This window comes from Artibeus jamaicensis, unplaced genomic scaffold (assembly GCF_021234435.1).
Source record: "Artibeus jamaicensis isolate MK-2021 breed Jamaican fruit bat unplaced genomic scaffold, CSHL_Jam_final contig_410, whole genome shotgun sequence".
Lineage (NCBI taxonomy): Eukaryota > Metazoa > Chordata > Mammalia > Chiroptera > Phyllostomidae > Artibeus > Artibeus jamaicensis.
In genome coordinates, this window is record NW_026521820.1 from 2,266,698 (window position 1) to 2,288,421 (window position 21,724).

Sequence of the window (21,724 nt, forward strand, 5' to 3'; positions counted from 1 at the left end):
GCAGCTGAGGGCCCGGATCCCAGGTGCGGGATAGCTACGGGTGGAACCCAGGGAAGAGGTGCGGCTGGCTGTCTGCGGTAGGTTGCGCATTTGCACGCAGATAAACCAGTGAAGAGGCGAGCATTGAGACAGATTGTGCAGGCCCCGGCGGCCTGCACAGGGCGGGGGGGGGGGCACTTGCACATTTGCACTGGGATAAGCAGTCCAGGGCGAGCAGTGAGGCAGACTAGGCGAGCGGAGAGGACCACCATTGCTCCCTCTCTGACCTTGCCCCCACATACAGCATCACAAACCAGCAACCTGGGTGGCCCCACCCTGGTGAACACCTAGGGCACCTCTCCTCATACATAACAGGCACAAACAGATCAAAACATGGCTCAAGAAAAACTCAGAGGCCCAGAACCGATAAATCTAAGTGATGAAGAAATAGCCAAACTTTCAGATGCACAGTTCAAAACACTGCTGATCAGGATGCTCACAAAACTGGTTGATTTTAGGCACAAATTAGAGGAACATATGAAGACTAAACTAATTGAAATGAAGGGAAATGCACAGGAAACCAACAGTAATGGAAAGGAAACTGGGACTCAAATCAAGGGAGTAGACCAGAAGGAAGGAAAAAATGACCAAACAGGAAAAAATGAAGAAACAAGAATTCAAAAGAATGAGGAGAGGCTTAGGAACCTCCAGGACATCTTTAAATGCTCCAACATCTGAATTATAGGGGTACCAGAAGGGGAAGAGGAACAGTTATGAGTGGAAACCTCATTTGAACAAATAATAAAAGAGAACTTCCCCAATCTGGCACAGGAAATAGACTTCCAGGAAATCCAGGAAGCTCACAGAGTCCCAAGGAAGTTGGACCCAAGAAGGAACATACCAAGGCACATCATAATCACATTAGCCAAGATTAAAATGAAGGAGAGAATCCTAGAAGCAGCAAGAGATAAGGGGACAGTCACCTACAAAGGAGTTCCCATCAGACTGTCAGCTGAGTTCTCAAAAGAGACCTTACAGGCAAGAAGGGGCTGGAAAGAAGTATTCCAAGTCATGAAAACCAAAGACCTACAACAAAGATTGCTCTATCCAGCAAAGTTTTCATTTAGAATAGAAGGGCAGATAAAGTGCTTCTCAGATAAGATCAAATTCAAGGAGTTCATCATCACCAAGCCCTTATTATATGAAATGTTGAAGGGACTTACCTAAGAAAAAGAAGATAAAAAATAGGAACAGTGAAAGGACAGCAAACTCACAGTTATTAACAACCACACCTAAAACAAAAGCAAAATAAGAGGACAGCTAGATCAGGAGCAGAACCATAGAAATGAAGATCACATGGAGGGTTAGCAACAGGGGATTGGGAGAAGGAGAAGGGGGGAGAAGGTACAGAAAATAAGTAGCATAGACAGTAGATAGAAAATAGATAGGGGGGAGAGTAAGAATAGTATGGGAAATATAGAATCTAAAGAACTTGAGACATGTGGTCATAAACTAAAGAGGGGGGACTGGTGGGGGAGGGGTGTGCAGGGTGGAGGGGAATGGAGGGGGGAGATAGAACAAATGTAATGGCATAATCAATAAAATTAAAAAAAAAAAAAGAAGAGAATGGTTGGCATGACACTTATGTAAGCTGGCAACCAGGGAGAGTGGACTGGAACACGTGTGCATACTGGAGTTCACTGTACTATTCAGTGGGGGCGGTAGACAGTGTTGATTGCGCATGTGTACTGTGTGGCCTTTGCATTTCAAAATGACTGAGTAGAGAAATGAATATGCATCCAATTTTACCTTAAGCTTGAACATTTCTCCACAGAAACTATTCATGTAATTCAGAAGGCCGTAGCTGTGGGCAACTGGTGATTGGCAGCTTCAGCACAACAACACACCCACTCATGCATCACATCTCATGCAGAGATTTTTGGTGAAACATCAAATCATCCAGGTGACTCACCACCCCCACAACCCAGATTTGGCATTCTGTAACTTCTGGCTTTTCCCCAAACTAAAATCACCTTTGAAATGGGAGAGATTTCAGATCTTCGATGAAATTCATAAAAATAAGAAGCAGCAGCTGATTGCAAGTGGGAGAACTGTGTGGGGTCTTAAGGTGCCTACTTTGAAGCTGACTGAGATATCACTGCCCTATGTACAATGTTTCTTGTAGCTTGTATCTTCAATAAATGTCTCTCTCTCTTTTTAAAAATATTACATTACTGGATACCTTCTGAACAGACCTAATATATCAAACTATTAACAAGATTGGAGAAAATGTATTAATGTACTTTTTACATGTGTGTTTCATTTTTTCTTTCTTAAAATAATCATAATAATAATTTTTAAATTAAATTTATTTTTAAAAATAAAAGGTAAGTGAAGAATACTGAAATAGAAGATGCCATATGACTATCCCAAGGAATTCTGAAGTTATCCAGGATATCAGGATTGATTCAAAAATAAGTTAACATAGGTGAGCACTCCAGCACTCCAAGGCATGATACCATGCCTGTATGTCCAAAGATGTATCTTTGGATAATTTTTGTGTACGAAGAAAGCAGAGGTAGTAACAGGTCCATTTAAACAGAGGTTACAACCAGAATTTTCTTTAAAGATTTTACGGTTTTATTTTTAGGGAAAGGGAAGGAGAAAGAATGGGAGAGAAACATCAGTGTGTGGCTGCCTCCCACACACCCTCAACTGGGGACCCGGGCCACAACCCTGGCATGTGCCCTGACTGGGAATAGAACTGGAGACCCTCTGGTTCACAATTTTGCGCTCAATCCACTGAGCCACATATACTTAAAAAAAATAACCATTCATTCAAAATGAACATAGTAGAGGGTCACTGAAAGGAGGGTTTTTAAAAGTAGCTAACAACAATTGGGACAAAAATTTCTGGTTTTGCAAGTTGCTTCTTTCCATGAACAAATATTCCAGATAGAGGCAGGTAATTCTACAGAGACATCATGCACACTGGAGCCATCAACTGCTTATAAATATCATCAGCTAACTTGAAAGAGTATGCAATTGATTTTTTTTTATTAGAGACGAAGGAATATCAAAATTTTAATCAGTAAATTAAATCACCAACACATACCTGTAAGTATTAAGCTACTTGGATATTGAAAAGAAAATAAAAGTTACTGGGGGAAAAGATGGCAGTAAGGTAGGTAGGAGTGGAGCCTACTTCTCCCTGCTGTACTATTCTCCTTGCTCCCAACTTCTCTGAGACACAGAGCAAACAGATAATGGAATCCCAGCTTATATGAACTTTGGAGGCCAAACATTGTAGAGGACATTGAAAAACAGACAGTAAGGAGACTGCGTTGGAATGCTAAGGTCCCTGGGATCTGCATGAGGACCAAGGCTGCTGCGGGCTCCCACCTGAGGCCTGCCTCAGGATCCTTGGAGGAGTCAGAGCACCAGCTCCCTCTCCTACCCAAGCAGGGAGGGCAGCATGGCACCAGGAGGGACCTGGGTGCTTAGTCACTGAGGGGAATACAGATGAAGTGGGAGACACACAGAAGCAGTGTTCACCCACTGGGACTATGGATGCTGGCTAGGTCATTACAAGAGAAATCAGGGAGTCAGGCAACACCTGGAGAAGGGAGATGAGTTGGGCCATGTCAGACCCTGACCTGGATAGTCTCCAGTCTGGTTAGAAAGTTGGGCTGTGTGAAAAGCCAGGTGCTTGTTAAGAATGGTGGGCTTAAATTAGAAGATTTTACTCAAAAAAAGGCGGTCAGCTGCTGTTTAAGGAACTCTTGTGCGCCTCTGGTGGAGGCTACTAGCACCATTTACTTCACAGCTGATTTGTGCTGCTTATCAGTGGCGGGCTCTAGAAGCACTGGGCAAAGACAAAGGAAGAGGCTCATTACACAGACTGTAGCACAACTGGTGGAGTAAAGGCGCTGGTGTGGCTCAGATGACAGTGGGGGCTCAGCAGCTCATGAAGGACTTGGGCTGGAGGCTGGGCAACTGTGAATATTGTGGCCTAAACCTGGCCCCCTTCCTTACAGAACTATAGGAAAGGAGAAAAGCAAAGTCCAGCCCCCTTTGCCTGTGACCAGCAGAACTTGCTCTGTGGGTTTAAGTCAGCAGAAAGCTTCCCAGCGCCCCCGCCCCATGCCATCTCTTCTTTCTTCCCCCAAGTGAAACAAGACCTGGAACTGTGAAAGGTCCAGGGAAAGATCCAAAGAGGGATCACAAGACTAACCCCAATGACTGAGAAACTGAGAGAAATTTCACTTTGCTATGCAACAGAAATTGCATTTTACTGTTGATTTGTATTATTATTACTTTTTAATTTATTTTTCTTTTATCCTGTTAGTATTTTTTATTTTCTTCTTTCTGTTTAGTTTTCTTCATTTTATATCTTTATTTAATTGCATTGTGTGACTGGTTTTCCTTATTTTCTCTTTCATATTGTATCTTAACTTTCTTTCACTTCATTCATATTCCAGTAACATAGTACTCTTAATCATGTACTTTCTATTCTGGTTATTCAAATGCTGTATTTCTGTCATATTATTGTTGTCCCAGGACTATTGTAAATAATAGTTGTTCCATGTGATTGTGAATACTACACAGCAACAATCCTAAAATCAATCGAGTGGACCAGAAGGAACAAAAAATAAAAATGACCAACCAGAAAAGAATGAAGAAACAAGAATTCAAAAAAATGAGAAGAGGCTTAGAAAAATTCATGACATCTTTAAAAGTTCCAACATCTGAATTATAGGGGTACCAGAAAGGGAAGAGGAACAGCAACAGTGGAAAACTTATTTGAACAAATAATAAAGGAGAACTTCCCCAATCTGGCAAAGGAAATAGACTTCCAGGAAATCCAGGAAGCTCAGAGAGTCCCAAAGAAGTTGGACCCAAGAAGAAACACACCAAGGCACATCATAATCACATTAGCCAAGACTAAAATGAAGGAGAGAATCCTAGGAGCAGTAAGAGATAAGGGGACAGTCACCTACAAAGGAGTTCCCACCAGACTGTCAGCAGATTTCTCAAAAGAGACCTTACAGGCAAGAAGGGGCTGGAAAGAAGTATTCCAAGTCATGAAAACCAAAGACCTACAACGAAGACTGCTCTATCCAGCAAAGTTCTCATTTAGAATAGAAGGGCAGATAAAGTGCTTCTCAGATAAGGTCAAGTTCATGGAGTTCATCATTGCTGAGCCCTTATTATGTGAAATGTTGAAGGGACTTACCTAAGAAAAAGAAGATAAAAAATATGGGACTTCCGCCATAATGGAGGCGTAGGTGGAAACACTGTACCTCCTCGCTCAAACAAGTTTAAAGACAACAAAGTTTTAGTAACAAAAACACAGCCAAAACACAGAAAATTGAACTACACGGAAGTCTGACAATAACAAACCATTCAGCCAGACTGGTAAGAGGGGTGGAATTGGCAGTGGAGTGGGGTCGACCAGGAAAGATCCCCTGACCCAGGCGTACAGGCAGCCATGGGCGGATCCCAGGTGTGGGGTAGCAATGGGCAGACCCAGTGAGGACGCAAGGTGCCAGGCTGACTGCAGTCACACATTTGCGTGCAGATAAACCAGTGAAGGAGCTAGCAGTGAGACAGACCATGCAGGCCCTAGTGGCGGGAAGCAGCAGAGGGGACCACCATTAACCCTCTTTGACCTCGCCCCCACATACAGCATCACAACCCAGCAAGGAGGGTTGCCCCACCCTGGTGAACACCTCAGGCTCTGCTCCTCCGTAACAGGCGCAAACAGAACAAAACATGGCTCAAGAAGAACTTAAAGCCCCAGAGCCAATAACTCTAAGTGACCAAGAAATAGCCAATCTATCAGACGCACAGTTCAAAACACTGGAGATCAGGATGTTCACAGAATTGGTTGATTTTAGTTACAAATTAGAGGAACACATGAAGGCTAAACTAACTGAAATGAAGGGAAATGCGCAGGACACCAACAGTGATGGAAAGGAAACTGGAACTCAAATCAAGGGAGTGGACCAGAAGGAAGGAAAAAATGACCAAACAGAAAAGGATGAAGAAAGAAGAATTCAAAAAAATGAGGAGAGGCTTAGGAACCTCCAGGACATCTTTAAATGCTCCAACTTCCGAATTATATGGGTACCAGAAGGGGAAGAGAAAGAGCAAGTGGAAAACTTATTTGAACATATAATAAAGGAGTACTTCCCCAATCTCGCACAGGAAATAGACTTCCAGGAAATCCAGGAAGCTCAGAGAGTCCTAAAGAAGTTGGACCCAAGAAGGAACACACCAAGGAACATCATAATTACATTAGGCAAGAAGCAGCTGGAAAGAAGTATTCCAAGTCATGAAATCCAAAGACCTATAATGAAGATTGCTCTATCCAGCAAAGTTTTCATTTAGAATGGAAGGGCAGATAAAGTGCTCCTCAGATAAGATCAAGTTCAAGGAGTTCATCATCACCAAGCCATATTATATGAAATGTTAAAGGAACTTACCTAAGAAAAAGAAGATAAAAAATAGGAACAGGAAAAGGACAGCAAACTCACAGTTATTAACAACCACACCTAAATCAAAAGCAAACTAAGTGGACAGATAGATCAGAAGCAGAACCATAGAAATGAAGATCACATGGAGGGGTTAGTAACAGGGGAGTGGGAGGAGGAGAAGGGGGGAGAAGGTACAGAAAATAAGTAGCATAGATGGTAGGTAGAAAATAGACAGGGGGGAGGGCAAGAATAGTAGGGGAAATATAGAATCTAAAGAACTTGAGACACGTGGTCATAAACTAAAGGGAGGTAATGGTGGGTGAGGGGGTGTGCAGGGTGGAGGGGAATAAAGGGGGGAAATGGGACAACTGTAATGGCATAATCAATAAAATATATTTTTAAAAATACTAAAAAAACGAAGATAAAAATATGAACAGTGAAAGGACAGCAAACTCACAGTTATTAACAACCACACCTAACACAAGAGCAAACTAAGAGGACAGCTAGATCAGGAGGGGACCCACTGAAATGAAAATCACATGGAGGGTTAGTAACAAGGGAGTGGGAGGAGGAGAAGGGGGGAGAAGGTACAGAAAATAAGTAGCATAGATGGTAGGTAGAAAATAAACAGGGGGGAGGGCAAGAATAGTATGGGAAATACAGAATCTAAAGAACTTGTGACACATGGACATAAACTAAAAGGAGGGAATGGTGGTGGAGCATGTATGCAGGGTGGAGGGGAATAAAGGGGGTGAATGGGACAACTGTAATGGCATAATCAATAAAATATATTTTTTAAAACCTATAATGAAAAACCAGGAAGAAGTGAAAAATAAAACTTCAGAAATAAAACACACACTAGAAGGAATTACAAGCAAGCTGGATGAAGCAGAGGATCATATTACTGAGCTGGAAGAGAAGGTAGAAAGAAACACCCAGGTAGAGCAGCTGCACAAAAAAAGACTCAAAATTTATGAAGATAGCTTAAGGGAACTCCAAGATAACATGAAATGCAACAACATTTGAATCATAGGAATATCATAAGGGGAAGAAAAGGAAAAAGGGATAGAAGCCCTGTTTGAAAAAATACTGATAGAAAACTTTCTGAACCTGAAGAGGAAAAAGAACATGCAAGTTCAGAGAACTTGCATAGAGACACCCAATCAAGACGAACCCAAAGAGACCTACTAAAAGAGGTACAATTAAATAGCCAAGTTTTAAAGACAAAGAGAGAATCTTAACAGCAGAGAACCAAGAAGTAACATACAAAGGGGCTCTGGTAAGACTAGGAGCTGAATTCTCAAAAGAAACACTCCAATCCAGGAGAGAATGGCAAGAGATATTCCAAGTAATGAAAAACAAATACCTGCAACCAATATTACTCTACCCAGCGAGGCTCTCAATTAAAATGGAAGGTGAAATAAGAAATTTCCTAGAAAAAAGAAGGCTGAAATAATACATCCCCACCAAACCAATAATACAAGATATACTAAACAAACTACTATAAGAAGAGAAAGGAAAAGAGTGAGACAGAGAGGAACACAGGTATAAAGGGGGAAAAAATGAATAAGTATGTATCAATAATAACCTTAAATGTTAGTGGATTTAATGCTCCAATCAAAACACAAAGAGTAGTTAAATGGGTAAGAAAACACAACCCACACAAATGCTGGCTACAAGAAACGCACCTCAGAACAAAAGACATACACAGACTGAAAGTGATGGGTTGGAAAAAAAATATTCCAAGCAAATGGACAGGAAAAAAAAGCTGGGGTAGCAATTCTCATATCACACAAAACAGACTTCAAAAAAACAGGCATAAAAAGAGACCCAGAAGGTCACTTCACAATACTCAAGGGAAGAATCCATCAAAAACACATAAACATTGTAAATATATATGCACACAACATAGAAACACCCGAATACATAAAGAAAATCTTGGAAGACTTCAAGAAAGATATTGACAGCAACACAGTTATAGTAGGGGATTTTAACCCCACTGTCAAAAATGGACAGATCTTCCAAACAAAATATCAGTAAAGTGAAGCATTGAACAGTGCCCTAGGACAAACGGACATTAACTGATACATATAGAACCTTTCATCCCAAAGAAACAAAATACGCATTCATTTCAAATGCACATGGAACATTTTAACAGATACCCTATGTGATAGGACACAAAACAAGCCTCAAAAAGTTCAAGAACACTGAAAACATAGCAAGCATTTTCTCTGACCACAAGGGACTGAAACTAGAAATGAACATCAAGGAAAAAAAACTAAAAAATACTCAAATTTATGGAGATTGAATAGCATGCCATTAAACAATGAATGTGTTAAGAATGTCACAAAGGGAGAAATCAAAATGTTTCTGGAAACAAATGAAAATGAATTCACAACAGTCCAAAACTTATGGGGTACAGTGAAGGTAGTCCGGATAGGAAAGTTCATAGCAATACAGGCCTACTAAAAAAGATAGAAACATCTCAAATAACCAACCTAAGCCTAGATCTACAAGAATTGCAGGAACAACAACAAAGACAACCCAGAGCAAGTAGAAGGAAGGAAACAACCAAGATCAGAGCACAGATAAATGACACAGAGACTAAGAGAAGAATTATAAGATCCTAATCCCAAAACCAGATAAAGATATAACAAAGAAAGAAAACATCAGGCCAGTATTGCCGATGAATATAGACGCTAAAATCATCAACAAAATATTGGCAAACTGTACCCAGCAATATGTCAGAAAGATCATACACCACGACCAAGGGGGATTTATCCCAGGGATGCAAGGATAGTACTATATTTGCAAATCAATAAATGTAAAATATCACATAAACAAAAGCAAAGACAAAAATCACATGATCATATCAGTAGAGCGGAAAAAGCATTTGATAAGGTACAGCACCCATTTATGATTAAAACACGCAGCAAGGTGGGAGTACAGGGAGTGTTCTAATAAAGGCTACATATGAGAGATCTACAGCCAACATCATATCCAATGGGCAAAAACTAAAAGCTTTCCCACTAAGATCAGGAAGAAGACAAGGATGTCCACTTCCATTTTCTATTCAACATAGTATTGGAAGACTTAGCCACAGGAATCAGAGAAGAAATAAAAGGCATGTAAATTGAAAAGTAGGAAGCAAAACTGTCATTGTTTGCATATGACATGATAGTGTACATAGAAAATCGTATAGACTCCACCAAAAAACTACTCTATCTAATAAGGGAATTTGGCAAAAACAGTGGGATACAAAGTCAATATTCAGAAATCAATGGTGCTAATGTACACCAACAATGAAATATCAGAAAAAGAAATCAGGAAAAAAATACCATTTAATATAGCAACAAGAAAAATAAACTACCCAAGGATAAACCTAACTAAGAGGTAAAAGACCTATATTCAGAAAACTACAATACACTGAAGACAGAAATCAAAGAAGACACAAACAAATGTAAGCATATACCATGTTCATGGATTGGAAGAATTAACATTATCAAAATGGCCATACTACCCAAACCAATTTGTAGATTCAATGTAATCCCTATTAAAATACCAATGTCATATCACAGATATAGAACAAACACTTCCAAAATTTATATGGAACCATAATGACCCCTAATAGCTGCAACAATTTTGAGAAAGAAGGACAAAGCAGGAGGGATCACAATATCTATATCAAACTGTATTACAGAGCCACTGTAATCAAACAGTCTGGTACTGGCATAAGAAAAGATATATAGACCAATGGAACAGAATAGAGAGACCAGAAACAAACCCAAGTCTCTATGCTCAATTAATATTTGACACAGTGGGAAGAAGCATAAAATGGAGTAAACATAGCCTCTTCAACTAATGGTGTTGGGAGACCTTGACAACTACATGCAAAAAAATGAAACTCAATTACCAACTTACATGATACACAAAAATAAATTTAAGATGGATAAAAGATGTAAATATAAGTTGTGACACCATAAAAGTGCTACAGGAGAATAGGCAGGAAAATCTCAGATACTTCATATAGCAATATTTACACTGTTATGTCCCCTACAGCAAGGGATATAAAGAAAATAATAAATAAATGGGATCTCATAAAAATAAAAAGCTCCTGCATAGCTAAAGAAAACAGCATTAAAATGAAAAGAGAACCAACTGTATGGGAAAACATATTTGCCAATGTTTTGTGAACACTTGGACAAGGTTTTGATCTACAAAATATACAGAGAATTCACACAACTCCACTCTAGGAAGACAAAAAACCCAATAAAAATGAACAAAGGACCTGAACAGGCACTTCTCTAAGGAGGACATAAAGAAGGTTCAGAAGCATATGAAAAGATGCAGCATCACTAGCCATCAGAGATGCACATTAAAACCACAATGAGATACCATTCACACCACTCAGAATGTCTATCATAAACAAATCAACAAACAACAAGTGCTGAGAGGATGTGGAGAAAAGGGAACCCTAGTTTAGTGTTGGTGGGAATGCGGACTGGTGCAGACACTGTGGAAAAGAGTATGGAATTTCCTCAGAAAACTAAAAATGGATCTGCTCTCTGACCCACCAATTTCACCTTTGGGATTATACCCTAAGAACCCTGAAACTCCAATTAAAAGATCCTATGCACCCCAAAGTTAATAGCAGCACAATTTACAATAGCCAAGTACTAGAAGCAACCTAAGTGCCCATCAGTAAATGAATGGACCAAAAAACTATGGTACATTTACACAAAGGAATACTACATAGCAGAAAGAAACAGCTCCTACCCTTTGCAACAGCATAGATGGAACTAAAAGCATTATGCTAAGTGAAATAAGCCAGGCAGTGAGGGACAAATACCATATGATATCATCTATAAATGAAACCTAATCAACAAAACAAGCAAGTAAGCAAAAATACAATCAGAGACATTGAAATTAAAAAGACAGTAACCAGAGGAGAGGTGGGAAGAGATAATGAGGGGGAAAGGGGAAAGTGTTTTCAGGAACATGTGCAATGGACATATGGACAAACCAAAGAGGGGTAGGATCAAGGGTGGGGAGTGGGGATGGCTGGAGTGATGGGGGTCAAATGAAGACAACTGCACTTGAACAATTAAATAAATAAATAAAATAATATATATAAATTACATTTCTCTTATGATTAGTGATATTGAGAAAAATAATAAAAAAAGAAAAGAAAACTTAAGAAAAATTAGAATCTTTACTTGCAAACAAATCTTGGAATTTAAAAATTCACACTAAGGAGTTACTTTTCTGGTAACTCCTCAGTCAGTAACCAGTTAATTCTCAATAGGGTCATCCAAGCAAAGCGCTCTTCCTTCCATGAATTAATACACACACATCATAAAAAAATAGACATTTCACTGAAAGAGATGGGGAGGTGGAAGGGGAATGCAGATACAGCTCACCTCACCATTGTCCAGAACAGCCATGGATGAGGTCTGACCACAGGCAATGCCTACTACCCTCTTAATATGTAAACAGTTTGTAACTTTTCGAGGAGTTGGTTGATTTGCTGTGGATCCAGATCCCACCTGGCCACAGTTGTTATAGCCCCAAGCAAATACCTATATAAGAGAAGGGGGAAAAAGGGAAGGAATAGTAAGGGTAAAAATTCTACATCTAACTACAATAAAAATCACAAAACAAAAATAAACCCACTTCGAAGAGTACTTACAATGTGCTAAAGGGCTCTACATGCTTTATTGCATTAACCTATTTAATCCTCATAGCAATCATATAGGGTGACCCTGGGATAGACACTATTATCGTCCCCATTTTATATATGGAAACACAGGTTAAGTAACTTGCTTGAGGTTCCATAGTTAGTAAGTAGTAGAAGTGGAATTTGAACCTAACAAAGTCCAGCTGTGTTCTTAAGCACTATGCTGTATTGCCTCTATAATAATGGTAGCTATATATGTTTTTTAATCTGGCATAAATAAGAAATGAAGTATACACTACATAAGTAAAGTGACATGAAAAATTCTCCTTAACTCTTTGGCCATAAATATTCTTTTTTTTTTTTCATGGAACCTTTTGAAACCATACTGTGCTTTTTCCCTGTTTCACTAATCACCAATGCTGGACATTCATAACCTTTTCTGATGATTCAGGACCATCAGGATTATAATTATCAATCATAATTCTGCATGATAACACAGTAATGCTCCCAAGTACTATGGAGACATTTTATCCCTGCAGAAATGACACCACGCTATCTGTCTATTCTTGGTAATATTATCTCTCTCTGAGTTCTCATTTGCTGTCTCTTAGCTCCAAGCAGCTCCCCTCCTCAACTGCATCCTACTTATTACTTTTGGCCTATGATCCGCCATAAGCTAAAAATCATATTTCTATGGGGGAGGGAGACACAAACAGATCTCTAAGCTAGTTAAAATCTAGTAACAAAGATGAAAAAGAACCAAAAAAGCCACTTTAAGTTAAATACCAACATTCTGTTCTATCAAACAGGAATGTGATCAGAGAAAAGAATCAGAAGGGGAATGTTGGCAGCAGAGGAAATAACTTCTAGACTAGGAGAACAATTACTGAAAGTGGATTCACAGGAATATCTAGTATAATAATACAAATATTTAGCATAATGACCCAAAGTAACATATGTTTAAGGTGAATATTACCAGGAACCTAAACTGTACAAATTAGCAAGTTCTAATTTCAACAATCATTTTTCTGGCACTTCTCAAACATCCCCAGTTCCCTTGTAAGGCAGCTTTTTTAAAAATGGGGACTGTAGTTGTATTAATCAAGAAACAGACTAGGAGATAGTGGGTTCTGGATCATAAGGCTGACATGCTAGTCTAACCCCAGCATATTCCAGCAAAGAAACCTCAATTTCACTGAGATGTTTTGGTTTCTTCATGAATAACTCATCCTATTTCACAAAAATCACTGTAAGACAACTGAAGGACTTTAAACAGGGAACAAGCCCTGGCTGGTGTAGCTCAGTGGATTGAGCGCGGGCCTGAGAACCAGAGGATCGCGGTTCGATTCCCAGTCAGGGCACATGCCTGGGTTGCAGGCCCGTTCCCTGCAGGGGATACACTAGAGACAACCATACATTGATGTTTCTCCCCCCCCCTTCCCCTCTGAAGATAAATAAATAAATAATAAATAAATAAATAAATAAACAGGGAACAATATAATCTGATTTGTGTTTTAGAAATCACAGAAGATGGAGAAGTAATACTGGACAAGTAGACCAATTAAAAATCTATGGAATAAGAGAGATCATAGCAATAGTCCAGGCAGATGACAAGGCCTGACCAAAGGTTACAGAGATGGAGAGAAACAAAATGATATGAGATTGGAAAGTAGAATCGATACAATGAGTAACCTTTAAGATAAGGATGAAACTTGTATGGTGAATGTTATTTTCTATGATATCATTACATTTACTGAAAAGCAAAATACACCTTAAGGGATGGGGTCATTTTTTAAAAATAAGTACATAACACTGAAACACTTGAATCTGTAATCTTAGCAAACAGCACAAGACTCGGCTGCCTTAAGACTAAGTCTGTCATCAAAAGAGTAGTCCTAATCACATAATACAGGATGTGTTAGAAAAAGAATGTGTTCCTACAATGTTTTTAGCTATGCACAGAGGGCTACTACGTTCACATTATACCAAGTAAAATACAGTCATTTTTTTTTTTTAAAGCAAAGCACTCTCACAATACTTTAAAGGTAGAAACAACCCAAATATCTATCAACAGATAAATGAATAAAATGTGGTATACACATACAAGGGAATATTTTTAGCCTTTAAAAAGGAAGGAAATTCTGACATGTGCTACCACATAGATAAACCTTGAAAACATTGCTAAGTGAAATAAAGCAGTCACAAAAGGACAAATACTGTATCATTCGACTCACAGATACAGAAAGTGATTGCCGGGGCCCTGGGAAGAGGAAGTGGAGAGTTAATGTTTAATGGGTACAAAACTTCATTTTGGCAAGGTGAAAAGGAGTTCTGTGGCCCTGGCTGGTGTGTCTCAGTGATTGAGTGCCAGTCTGCCAATCTAAGGGTCACTGGTTCAATTCCTAGTCTAGGGCACATGCCTGGGTTGCGGGCCATGTCCCCAGTGGGGGATGCGCAAGAGGCAACCACACATTGTTGTTTGTCTCCTTCTCTTTCTCCCTCCCTTCCCCTCTGTCTAAAAGTAAATACATAAAATCTAAAACAAAAAAAAGTTCTGTGGATGAATGGTAGTGATGTTTACACAACAATGTGAAAGTACTCAGTGGCCCTGAACTGTACACTTAAAATGGGTAAGATGGTAAATTTTATATTATGAGTATTTTACCACAGTTTTAAAAATAAAGAATAAAAGCAAGGCACTTACCTCTCCATCAGCTGCCAGAGCCACTGAATGATGTGAGCCACAAGCTACTTCAACCACTTGCTTGATCAAGAGATTGGTACAGACTTGGATGGGAGCAATGCCTTGGTTGGTTGTCCCATTCCCAAGCTGGCTATATCCATTGTGGCCCCAGGCATAAACAACTCCATCTATACAGGATGGTCACATACATGGAATCAGCTCCAAAAAGAAATGGTAACCCTCGTATTTTCTTCCTCAATGAATCCTGCACAATTTATTCTCCAACCTTAATTTATGTATATTGCCCTTCCTCCCTATAAAGTAACTATTCATGAGGGGTGGGAGAAAGAGGGATGGATAAGAAAACAGGATAGACAAGATGCAAAATTTTTAAAGAAATTGGTACTAATGTGGAATATCAGCTTTAGAGTCAGAAGTCATCTTAAATACATACAAAAATGAGACCTTTTAAACACTTTGAATCATCTCAATAGTTTCTGTGTCAGATACCAAACAAAAGGCAGGTAACACAGGAAAGCTCAATATGTACTAATCTTTACCATCATTTTACCAAATACCAAGTCTTGGGGAACTCTCAGGGGTATGTGTGTGTGTGTCCCTCACTCACAAAGTACAGAGGAAAGAAGTGTATTTTTTGCATATACTAAATAAAAAAACTACAGGGCCTCTCTCAGACTATTGGTATAAAATCTGGCTTAATTTTTTTAATGGCTTTATCTTTTTGGGATTCTGATAGAGATCACTATGTTATATGTCTTCTCTGGAAGTAGCATTGTTCCTTGCATTTCCTCCTACAGCATCCTGAGTATCAAGAGCAAATACCCGAGTTACAAACTTTTCTCATGTCTTCCCCATGGTATTAAACACTCTGACTTTTTAATAACAATGTACATCTGGCAATGACAATATCCAACAGAGACGGCAGAAATTCAAGTAATATTGTTAGGCTGCTAACTCATTGACAACAGTCCCCAAGCAATCAGGGGACAAATACTCATACTTACATAGGTTTCTAATTATCTCCTCTGGAATGACCATAACCCAACAAAATTAGGGTCCTCTTCCAGGTAGAACAAGCCAGATTTTGAGAACATCTAAAGTGTACCTTGGGAGAGGTTTTCCCTACTACAGAAATTGTGATAGAAAGTATAAATGGGAAATTTCATCCTAAGAAGTATAAGGCTCAAGACTGAAAAAAAGAGTATAAAACCTCAAAATAAATCCACAATATTATGTTAAAGTTATATCAAGTGATAGAAATGCCTGAAATTATGTGTGTCTTAACTCCTAAAAGATTAAAAAATATATACATGGACAAAAATACATACCTTATTCTTAGATAGTAAAATTCAAATCATAAAGATACTAGTTTTCCCTTTATAAATTAAAAAATGTAAAATAATGGTATTAAAATGCCTCAAGTTACTTTCCAGAGCTAGAAAAACTGATTAAAAAGTTCAATGGAAAGAACAAACAAGAATAAATAGAAAAACCTCTTTAAAAAGAAGATAGCCAGCTCCATCAGTTATTGGAACCTATGAAAACTTTCTAAAACTAAAATTAATACTAGGACATGAACAGACAGACAAACCAATGGAATAGAATGGAAAGTCTAGAAATAAACTAATTACATATGGAAATAAAAGCTATGTCAATTGGGAAAAAATGGACTCACAAGTTGGACTGATACAGTTGGACAGTGATATTGAAAAATTAGATTCAAAAAAAAAAAGAAAAATTAGATTCAATCCTCATGCCATGTACCATAACTTCCCAATAAATCAGAAATTTAAATGGAAAGAGTAAAACATAAGAACTAAAAGGAAAAAAATTATAACTCATCCATAATCTGGGAGTAGGGAAAATGTTCCTATAACACAAAATCCAGAAGCAATAAAAAAGTGATAAATCTAGTTATATATTTTTAAAAACTTTACATGCAAATAAACTACATGAGCAAAAAAAATATTGGGAAAAATATTTGTAATTTTTATTACCAAGTTAATCTCTTTATAATCTCCAGTATAAAAAGAGCTTCTAAGAAAACAACCAGATCGGTCACGGAGGAACCAGACGGTAGGGAGACAGCAACGGTACAGTAGTCTCTGGGACGGAGCAGGGAGAAACAGCCGGTGCAGGGTAGGGGAACCAGCGCCCTGTGGCCAGAGCCAAACGGCTCCTGGGGCAGCCTTCAGCGCCCGGACTGCTCCCTCCCTGGAATTTTTCTGCCGGGCAGGCCAAGTGGCCCAGGCGGAGAGGTGTGGAAGAAATTTCAGACTGCGCGCAATTTGGGGAGCTAGTCACTCCACACGCAGTGTGTCTGGGCCAGTGCCTGAGGGCGCCAAGGCCAACGTTCAGCGCCCGGAAAGCTCCCTCCCTAGGATTTTTGGGCCGGGGACCTGCCAAGTGGCCCAACCAGAGGGGAGCAGAGGTGATTTCAGTCTGTGCATAGCTCGGAGGTCCAGCGCCTGGTGGGAACTGTGTCTGGGAGAGTGCCTAAAGGCGCCTGGGTCAGCGTTCAGCGCCCCGACGGCTCCCTCCCTGGAATTTTTCTGCCGGGCAGGCCGAGTGGCCCAGGCAAAGAGGTGTGGAGGAAACTTCAGCCTGCCCGCAATTTGGGGAGCTAGTCACTCCACACGCAGTGTGTCTGGGCCAGTGCCTGAGGGCGCCTAGGCCAACGTTCAGCGCCCGGAAAGCTCCCTCCCTAGGATTTTTGGGCCTGGACAGGCCGGAGGACCCAACCAGAGGGGAGCAGAGGAGATTTCAGCCTGCACACGGTTCTGGGTCCAGCACCCGGCATGGTGCTGCTACATCCCTAGGGGTTTTTTTGTTTTTTTTGTTTGTTTGTTTGTTTTTGGGGGGTTTTTTTGTTTGTTTTTTTGCCAGATGTTGGCCAGGGGACCCAGACAAACACAGGAGCAGAAGGGATACACACCACGCAGCGTGCCAGGACGAGCACACAGAGTTTCTAGGTCGGCGCCCAGTCCTCAGATCTGCTCCCAGCTTCCAGTCTACCCCCCCTCAGACTATCTGGAAGCCCGGGACGCTGAGGGGTCCTGGGAAAAGAGCTGAGACCCTCAACCCCCTCCCTTTCTGGCCAAGCAAGGTGGGGGGCCAGGAGAGACCTGTTTGATAGAGTTTACAGAGAGGGTGCGGAGGACAAAGGGCCCCAACCAAAGACTCTGTGGTTACCAGCCCAGGAAAACTCAGAGGTGCAGCCTGGGGCTCTGAATCCAGTAGCCACGGCAGCCTGGTCTGCTTCACACCCAGCTTGGCAGCAAGCCCAGGATTGGGCAGAGGGTCTGGGGCTTCCCAACTGAACGGGGGCAGGCCTGTGCTCAATCCCGAGGGAACCAGGCAACTAGACCGGTGCAGGTGCCTGCAAACACAGCAAACCAGACTATGGCAGTAACCCCTGGGAGGGGAGCGCTGCGAGAAAGTCCTAGTTCCCCATTGTAGGGAGCTGGGGGAGAGGCGCCAAGTGTCTGGATCCTGAGAGGGGCTGGCTGAAAAAAAAAATCACAACAATCGACCCTCAGCCAACTGCAACCAGAAAAACCGGTTTGGCTAGTTTGAAGCCAACAAGTGAAATTCCTTTTTCTGAGGTTGTTTTTGAGAGATTATTTTTGTGCCTTTTTTGTTTTTTTTACTTTATTTTATCTTTATTCTTTCTTTTTTAATCTACCCTTCTTCCTTCTCCATTCCTTTTCTTTATCTTTTTGCTTTTTTAAAGTAATCTGTTATTTCTTTAAAACTTTATTACTGTTTCATCTTTCCATACTTTTGTCCTCTTTTCCCGGATTTTCTGTTTTATTTCTTTTTCTTTTCTTTCTAAACTTATTGCTCTTTCTTCCATTCCCCTACCACTTTTTTCTTTCTTCCTCTTATTTCTTTCCTTATCATTTCTTTCTTTTACCCACAAGAGTCACAATCAACTTGAAAATATAAAAAGACCAGAGATGGACCCATAGAAGAGGCCTCCCAATAGTAGAGTCAGAGAGACAAATTGCACATTGTTGTGGGAGAGAAGCCACAGGTTGCTGCATATTTGAGTAGGTGGAAGCAGAAAACAACAGGATAACCAAAAGAGGCTGCACCATTGAAATTCACAGGCATTCCACCACAAAAGTTCATACCATAAACCCAGGGTGTCAAAACAGATTAATCTAAGAAGCTGAGGCTAACAAGAAGAGTCTCACAAACAATGGGAAGACAAAGAAACAATCCCCAAATGAAAGGAAAGGAGGAATCCTCAGAAAGAATGTTAGATGAAACAGAAGCAAGTCAACTATCAGATACTGAATTCAAAGCACTGGTGATCAGGAAGTTCAAAGAGCTCACAATCAACTACCAGAAACTACAGGGAAGCTACAGTGATCTCACTGTGAACTATATCAACATGAAAAAGGAAATGGAAATTATTAGCAAGGGCCAAGAGGAAATGAAGAATACAATTTCTGAATTAAAAAACACAGTGGAAAGCATTAAAAATAGGGTGGATGAAACAGAAGATCGGATTAGTGAATTGGAGGACAAAGTAGAAAGCATCTCACAGAAAGAACAGGAAAGGGAAAAGAGGCTCAGAAAGAATGAAGAGAGATTAAGAGAAATGCAAGACAATATGAAACGTAATAATATCCGAATAATAGGAATACCAGAAGGAGAAGAAGAAGAACAAGGGATAGAAAACATATTTGAAAGAGTAATGAGAGAAAATTTCCCTAATTTGACAAAAGAAAAAGTCACACAAATCCAGGAATCACACAGAGTCCCATTCAAGAGGAACCCAAAGAGGCCCACTTCAAGACACATCACCATTAAAATGGCAAAATTCCAAGACAAAGAGAGAATCTTAAAGGCAGCAAGGGAGAAAAAAGAAATAACATACAAGGGAATCCTGATAAGGTTAGCCACTGACTTCTCAATGGAAACACTCCAAGCAAGAAGAGATTGGCAAGAAATATTCCAAGTAATGAGAAACAGAGGCCTACAACCAAGACTACTTTACCCAGCAAGGCTCTCAATCAAGATAGAAGGCCAAATAAAGAGCTTCCAAGACAAAAGAAGTCTAAAAGAATTTGCTGCCACCAAGCCAGCTCTACAAGAAATACTAAAAGGTCTGCTTTAAGGAAAGGAAGGAAAAGAGACAGACAGAGAGGAACACAGGTACAAAAATGGCAATGAATAAGTACCTATCAATAATAACCTTAAACATAAATGGATTAAATGCTCCAATCAAAAGACACAGAATAGCGTCATGGATAAGAAAGTATGACCCACACATATGCTGCCTACAAGAGACCCACCTCAGGACAAAAGACCATCACAGACTAAAAGTGAAAGGCTGGAAACAAATTTTCCAAGCAAATGGACAAGAAAAAAAAGCTGGGGTAGCAATTCTCATATCAGACAAAATAGACTTCAACAAAAGAGCCATAAAGAGTGACCCAGAAGGTCACTTCATAATACTCAAGGGAAGAATCCACCAAGAAGACATTAACATCATAAATATATATGCACCCAACATAGGAGCACCAAAATATATAAGGAAAATCTTAGAGGAATTCAAGAAAGATATAGACAGCAACACAATTATAGTGGGGGATTTTAACACCCCACTATCAAAAATGGACAGATCTTCCAAACAAAATATCAACAAAGACATTGTGGCATTAAACAACACCCTTGATGAAATGGACCTAACTGATATATACAGAGCTCTTCACTCCAAAGAAGCTAAATACACATTCTTTTCAAATGCACATGGGACATTCTCAAAGATAGACCACATGATAGGACACAAAACAAGCCTCAAAAAATTCAAGAATATTGAAATCATACCAAGCATTTTCTCTGACCATAAGGGACTGAAACTGGAAACCAACCCCAAAGGAAAAAACCCAAAACACCCAAAATCATGGAGACTGAATGGTATGCTATTAAACAATGAATCGGTCAAGAATGAAATTAGGGAAGAAATCAAAAAGTTTCTGGAAACAAACGAAAATGATCTCACAACAACCCAAAACTTATGGGATACAGCCAAGGCAGTCCTGAGAGGGAAGTTTATAGCAATACAGGCCTACCTAAAGAAAACAGAAACATTTCAAACAAATGACCTTACTCTACGCCTGCAAGAACTCGAGGAACAACAACAAAAACAGCCCAAAGCAAGTAGAAGGAAGGAAATAACTAAGATCAGAGCAGAACTAAATGACATAGAGATTAAAAGTACAATTCTAAAGATCAATGAATCCAGGAGTTGGTTCTTTGAAAAAGTAAACAAAATAGACAAGCCTTTAAGTAGGCTCATCGAGAAAAGAAGGGAACGGACACAAATAAACACAATCAGAAATGAAAGAGGAGAGATTACAACTGATACCACAGAAATAGAGAGGATTGTAAGAAATTACTATGAAGAACTGTATGCCAAGACATTTGAGAACGTAGGGGAAATGGACACATTTCTAGAAAAATATAATCTCCAAAAACTCAATGAAAAAGAAGTAGAACACCTGAATAGACAAATAACAGCAAAAGAAATTGAAGCAGTAATAAAAAAACTCCCATCACACAAAACCCCTGGACCAGATGGATTCACAGGAGAATTCTACAAAGCATTTAAGGAAGAGCTAACCCCCATTCTTCACAGACTATTCCAAAAAATACAAAAGGATGGAAAACTCCCTAACTCCTTTTATGAAGCCAGCATCATCCTAATTCCAAAACCAGATAGAGATACAACAAAGAAAGAAAACTTCAGGCCAATATCGCTGATGAACATAGACGCTAAAATCCTCAACAAAATATTAGCAAATCGCATCCAACAATATATCCAAAAGATTATACACCTTGACCAAGTGGGATTCATCCCAGGGATGGAAG

At 39.7% G+C, this 21,724-nt stretch overlaps 1 protein-coding gene across 9 annotated transcripts in view; it reads right to left on the reverse strand.

The window, feature by feature from the left end:
* Positions 1-21,724, reverse strand: part of RCBTB1 (RCC1 and BTB domain containing protein 1) — a 90,487-nt gene that overhangs the window by 32,387 nt on the left and 36,376 nt on the right. For 7 of the 9 annotated variants that reach the window (XM_053665388.1, XM_053665382.1, XM_053665383.1 and 4 more), the window contains 2 exons: positions 14,840-15,006; positions 11,879-12,037 (listed from right to left, as the gene is read on the reverse strand). The exons of 1 other annotated variant lie outside the window; for it this stretch is intronic. In XM_053665388.1, coding sequence (XP_053521363.1) covers positions 11,879-12,037; positions 14,840-15,006 — 326 coding nt within the window. The remainder of the gene's footprint in view (positions 1-11,878; positions 12,038-14,839; positions 15,007-21,724) is intronic. One more of the 9 variants, XM_053665389.1, reaches the window with a different exon arrangement.